At 36.2% G+C, this 6,751-nt stretch overlaps 1 protein-coding gene across 1 annotated transcript in view; it reads right to left on the reverse strand.

The window, feature by feature from the left end:
* Window positions 1-6,751, reverse strand: part of Herc6 (HECT and RLD domain containing E3 ubiquitin protein ligase family member 6) — a 56,603-nt gene that overhangs the window by 11,755 nt on the left and 38,097 nt on the right. The window contains exons 14-15 of the mRNA XM_031382026.1: window positions 3,093-3,197; window positions 2,167-2,277 (exon numbers count right to left, since the gene is read on the reverse strand). Of these exons, the coding sequence (XP_031237886.1) occupies window positions 2,167-2,277; window positions 3,093-3,197 (216 nt within the window). The remainder of the gene's footprint in view (window positions 1-2,166; window positions 2,278-3,092; window positions 3,198-6,751) is intronic.

A 6,751-nucleotide genomic window follows, 5' to 3' on the forward strand; every position in this document is an offset into this window, starting at 1 on the left:
CTGTCCCTCTCCCTCTCCCTGTCCCTCTTCCTCTCCCCCTCTCCCTCTCCCTCTCCCTCTACCTCTCTACCTCTCTACCTCTCTACCTACCTCTCTACCTCTCTACCTCTACCTCTACCTCTACCTCTACCTCTACCTCTCTTTCCCCATCTCCCTTTTGTTTGTTGTAACAAACAAAAAAAATGTTTGAAAAATCTTTAGTATAATGTCAAGGGCAATATTAAATATATATATTATATATATAATTATACATTAATATATAATAATGTTATAATAATTATATATAATATACAATTATATTATATTTAATAGTTATACATAATATATACAATTTTTCTTTAGATAATATAATATGTTATATATAAATGTTATATGCTAGTAAGTACAATTGTGAGAGAAGAACAAAACAGTCAAAGTAGAAAGTAAGTTCTAAAAATTAGAAAGTATGTGTTAGATATAAGATATAGATGTTATATTCAGGACTGTGGATTCTGCAGTCTCATTATTTTCATGTTGAGCAGTTATGGATCTCTGTGTTAATTGCTATGTATAATAAGAAGCAGTTTCTTTAATGGAGTTTGAGAAATTCACTAATAATCTATGTTTATAGCAAAAAGCCATTAGTAATTATTTTAATATTATATCCATTTAGCAGAATAATAGTAGTAGGTTCTCCTCTAAAGCCTCTAACCTACCTAGGCACAAGTACCTTGGCCCTGATAATGGTGCCAGGTATTGATTTAATCTCATAGAATGAACTTTAAATTGAACCAGAAAATGGTAGGTTATTTCCATACACTCATGCCACTACTGCAGCAGTTGGCATATCTTGCCAGGACAGTCATTATCTTGCAGAATTCATCTCTAGGTCAGACTGATGATTATTGTTTTTTCTCCTGTGGTAGTGTGCATAGCACCTTCTAGGACCATAAAAGCTTGCCAATAGGAATGAAGCTTCCAAGTTAGTACCTGTTTGTCCTCCTCTAGGTTCTCTGAGTCAAGTAGTCAGTGTCTTCAGTGATAGGGCCTATATCATACCCTTTCCCTGCAGGCTCAGGGACCTTCACAGAAGAAGGGGTGGTAAAGACTAAAATTCAGGAGTGGTGGATGGGCAACACTAATTGGACTAGGGATTAAAAACAGGGTGGAATGGAGAGAAAAGGAACATTAAATTAGGTAGGTAGAGAGGTGAGGGTGGATCTGGAAGGAGCTTAATGAGAAGTTAGTATGATCAAAATATATTGTATGAAATTCTCAAAGAATTAACAAAATAATATTCAAATATATTTGTGCTTATAAGTCAAGCTCTGAGAAACTGGACAGGTGGGGGAGCACCTTCTCAGAGGCAGGGGGTAGAGGGATGGGGTGAAGAAGTCGGGGATGGGGACTGGGAAGAGGGCAACTTTTGGAATGTAAATAAATAAATAATTTATTAAAAATTAAATTAAAACATTTAATAAAAAAAGAAGAAGTGAGAAAAATAATAAACTGGAAGCAGCATGAGATGACCAGCATGCAGAAGAATGACATGACCAGCACACAGAGGTGACCAGATTAGCAGATTAAAGGACTGCATCCTGAAAAGAAATTTGAGCTGGCATTTCCCTTAAAATACTTCAGAAGAAAGAACTGGTAGTAACTGCAAAAATTAACAAAAGTAGTAGACCAACACATGTGGTAAAATGTTTATACTTGAGGGTCTTGGTAAAGGGTACTACTATTTTTACTTTATATATGTTTTAAATTTTTCATTACAAAAAATTGGTTACCCACATTGGCTTGACTATCATTTGACTGAGTCTCCAAAGACTCAAGTGAAACTTTGTCTCTAGTGTGGTCATAATTAACTTTTAAATTGAACCTCCTGGAAGATAATTGGGTCAAGGAAGGGATTCCTATGAGCCTCACAGAGTGGGTTACTTCCTGTGAGAACAGGTTGTTATAAAGTGAGCCGTCCAATGCAACTGGCCCTTATGACACATGGCAAAGTCTTTTTGTGGTTCTTCTCATGTTTTAATGCTGCTGGTGGGAGATAGGGTAGTGAAGAAAGAAGAATGGGCCCATCAAGATTCCTACATCATGTCAGTAAACATTTGAGTTAGATAAATTTCTTTATAAAGGATATAGCCTCGGTTATTTTGGCATAGTAACAGAAAACATACATACCAACAGTTTTGCATATGAATCACATTTCATTAGTTTAATTTTGGATGGCAAATCAAAGACAAATAGAAAATCACTGAAAACAATCATATCTAAGGATTCTTCTGCAGGCATCTAAAAAAAGAAAAAAGAGACAAACAGTCTTGACAATGAAAAAAATAACATTCATGCCTTTCCTAATTTCATCACTATATTTAATGCTAGGATCCTTTGAATCTATTACAATGAAGCACCACCTCTTCCTTCTGTCTGTCTGTCTTTCCTTCTTTGTTTTTGAGACAAAATGTCATATATCCTAGGTTATCCTCAAACTCACTATGTCCTTGCTACTCTTTTTTTTAAATTATTTTTAAAATTTTAAATTATTTTATCATTTTAAGTGTATGGGTTTTTATTGTTGCATGTGTGTCTGTGTACAACATACATGCAGTGTCTGCAATGTCCAAAGATGCTGGAAGATGATATCTGATCTCTTTGAACTAGAGTTGCAAATGCAGACAGTTTGAACTACCATATGGGGTTTAGGGATGGAAACCAGGTTCTCTGGAGGAGCATCCAGTTCTTTTAACCATAGACCATCTCTCCAGCCCTGACCTTGCACTTCTGATCCTCTATCCTCCACCAAAGTATAAAGATTATAGGCACTCACTGCCATACCTGATTTATGCAATAATCCGGATCAAGAAATCAGGTCTCCATTTGTTCTAAACAAGTACTCTACCAAATGAGCTACATATCTAGCCCTTAGAGATAATTTTATAAGAAAGTAAATTTGTTTTATGAGCAACATGTTTAAGTTTTCAATGGCATGCAATTTAGCAAATTTAGTATTGTAAATAAGGACATTTTATGATGTAGAGATGACACAGTTGCTAACATGTCCTGCTTTAAGTCATGGACATTGTTACAAGGTGATATGTTATACTTACCAGATTGTTATGCCGTATGAAAATTCTTCCTGCCTCTGAATTGAAGTTAAAGATGTCAGAAAATTCATTTATGATGAAGGCATTTTTTGGAAGTTGACAGTTAGCCTTAAAGAGAATATGACCTCAAATTTCACTTTCTATTAATAAATTATGTAACATGTAAAACTTAGATTCATATGTATATATACATTTGTCAGTGACTGAATAAGTGTGTTTTAGACTAGTTGAATTGGATGGGATAAACTTCACTCAGTGTATTTCACTGAAAAATCAAATTCTGGCATTCAAGAATTTTTCCATCTGCCAGGTGGTGGTGGTGTACACTTTTAATCCAAGCACTCAGTAGGCAGAGACAGATAGATCTCTTGAGAGGCCAGCCTGGGCTACAGAGTGAGTTCCAGAACAGCCAAGGCTACACAAAAAAAAAAACTCAGTCTCAAAATAAAACAAAGGAAACAAACAAACTGAACTCAAACAAACAGCAAACAAAAACAACAACAGAAAAGAATTTTCCATCCTCATGGTATCTCTCAGTCATTAACAAACCCTCTGGCTTCTCCATGATGGCTTTCCCAGTGCCAGTGATTAACAAACCCTCTGGCTTCTCCATGGTGGCTTTCCCAGTGCCAGTCTCTCTGTGCATTTGCAGGTGAGTTGACTTCGTCCCCTTTACTTACAAATACAAAGGCTAGTTCTATCTCAATCTGTATGTGTGTGTCTTGCTTTTTCAATTTCACACATAGATATTTTTGATACTTGAGGAAACTCTGTGTGTATCCCAAAATACAATTCATGTAAGGTACTCATGGGCATTTTGCAAAGATCTTCTCGATAAACTTATTAAAAAGTTTTTTAAAAAGTATCTTGGTTGGGGAGATATCATTCCATGTCAGAGTAAGAATGGAGGTAATGTAGGTCATGGTAGGAACATTGAGGTAAGGAGTCCTTTAAAAACAGGCCACAAAGAATATGACATATGTACTCTAAGACAGATATATGGTGACAGAAGAACCACTTAAAACTACATCTTCCAAGAGCAGATAGAAGTAAGCGCTCCTGAGACATAGCTCTGAGGCTGCCTGCTCTGACCTCAAGCTAAATTTCTACTAGTCCTTTAGCCAAGACACCTATGACCTTGAGAATAAATTGTTGCCGGCTTAGCCAAAAAACTTTTCTAAAAATAATAATTCTGTGTTACCTATGGCTTACTGTACAGATAGTAACCAGCGAACATCATCCTAAATACAGATAGTAATACATTGTGCTTGGGTCCACATAGTTTCCCATAGCTATTCAACCTGGATATTTGGTATCACTCAGGGCAAGCCAATGAGTGTATGCTACATTAAGAGTTTATCTGCAGAAGGCTGGAGAGATGGCTCAGCAGTTAAGAGCACTTGCTGCTCTTCTGGAGGACCTGAGTTCAATTCCCAGCACTACATGATAGTAGTGCTATCCACTACTATCCAGGTCCAGGGGATTCAGCTCCCTCTTCTGCCCTCCATAGATATTTGTATACAAGTGGTACACAGACATACATGCAAGATAAAGACCCATACATATAAATTAAAAATAAAGGTTTATCTGAAAAAAACAAAAGGCTCTTTGCAGATATGGATTGCCCACTTGTAAGTAATCAGAAAGTAGCCACACATCTAGGATATAGTTTCTCATTAGCTATGTATGTAAGGGGTATAACGAGGGTTCCCAGAAGAAACAATGCTGAGAAATCAATTAATTCAGTAGGCATGCATCCACAACTTATATGTACTACATTAAAAAAGATAGAAGAAAATGGTATGATTCCAAAGTTATAGGATTATGTGCACAGAAATTCAAAGGTGGAACCACAATTGAGTATTAATGGGAAAATCTAGCAAGATTTCTACAAAGTAATGACAAATGGTTAGAGATTTTACTTTCAGAAGAAAAGGTAATGCTGAGGGACATAGTTTAGTTAGTAGTTTGTGCCTAGCATGAACAAAGCCCAGGAGGTAGTTCTCAGCACCTCATATAAATTTAGAGGCAAATAAGCCTGTCATCTCAGCTATTGGGAGACAGAGAGGAGCACCAGAGGGTCAAAGTTATTTTCAATTATATCGTGGACTTGAGGCAGCCAAGTGTGAATGAGGCCCTGGTAGAGAAGGAGAGAGACAGTGATACGAAGGCACACACAGAAGGTCAGAGAGATATTTTACCAAAATTAAAAGCTATGATAAGCATCAGAAAAGTGCCTAACTTAGCACTTTGGATGCTAAGGCGGGAAGACTAAGTGTCTGGGCCATCTACAATTTGATAACAAAACCCTGGTCTGGACACTAAAACAACAACCAAAGGGCTGTGTGGGACGTAGCTTAGTTCTGTGGCAGTGCTTGCTTAGCATCTTTGAGGTGTAGGTTGTATCTCCAGCACCACAAAAGAGAGAGAAGGAAGGAAGGAAGGAAGAAGGGAAGGAAGGAGAGAGGAAAGGAAGGAGGGAGGGGAGGCAGTCACAATACTTTCATGCTTCAAAGAACACCACTGAGAAAGTGAAATAGATGCATTGAGTAAAGCAAAAGTATAATAAAATCATATAAAAAATCTGTATATACTAACAATATGCACATATACACACATATATAATTATAATTTAATAATAAAGACAAAGATAAAATAATTTTAAAATAAGTAAAAAAAATCTTCAAATAAGGTATATTAGTCAATAACTCTGTAAAAGGATGTTCAAACTTACTAATTGTTAGACGACAGGAAAGTGAAAATCAAAACCATAATAAGATATCATTTGTTACCTACTATGGAAACGTAACCAAAATAGTAGGTAATACGTAGTGAGAAAAATAATGAAAATGTAATTTCATACTTTCTTGACAGGAAAACAAAATTGTGCTGGTCTTTGAGAAGTAAGTTAGTGGCACCTCACACAACAGAGCTTTCACATGGCTCAGCAATCCTACTCTAAGCTGTGTGCTCAAAAGAAATTAAAACATTGATTTATCAAAAAACCTATACACAGATGCAAATGATCAAAGGATGGAAATAACCCAAATGTCCATCAGTTGCTGGAAGGATAAAAATATGGCATGTTTAGACAATGAGTGAAAGAGATTAAACATGTAATAATGTAAGGACTTAAAGAAGGTTTGAGTAAATAAAGAGATGGAGATGAGCAGACCTCAATTTTGTGAAATTTTCTATTCTCTTTATAATTATTCTATACACCCACCCAATTCAATGTCAAGTCAGAAACATGGTCAACAACCAAATACACTCTGTATGATGGTGCAGTCTGCACACTTGGGGGACTGAGGTGGTGGTTGGCCTGAGAAAGCCCTTTTCTACCATAAATCAAAAATGAGACAAAGCAAAAACTCTAATAGACAGAATTTAGAGATAACAAAATAGATATAAATATATTAAGTCCAACCATCTTAAAGAATAAAAACCTTGGCATATTCTACTACACATCAATAGTTAATATATGATAGTTTTTCGATTTTGCTTTGTTGGTTTGTGGCAGAGTCACATGTAGCTTAGACTGATCTCAAAACTGAAAGAAGATATATGTGTATAAACATACATATAGACACACAGAGATACACATAAACAGACACACACACAGAGAGACAGAGAGAGAGGGAGAGAGAGAGAGAGAGAGAGAG

Source organism: Mastomys coucha, unplaced genomic scaffold, assembly GCF_008632895.1.
Source record: "Mastomys coucha isolate ucsf_1 unplaced genomic scaffold, UCSF_Mcou_1 pScaffold20, whole genome shotgun sequence".
Classification (NCBI taxonomy): Eukaryota; Metazoa; Chordata; class Mammalia; order Rodentia; family Muridae; genus Mastomys; species Mastomys coucha.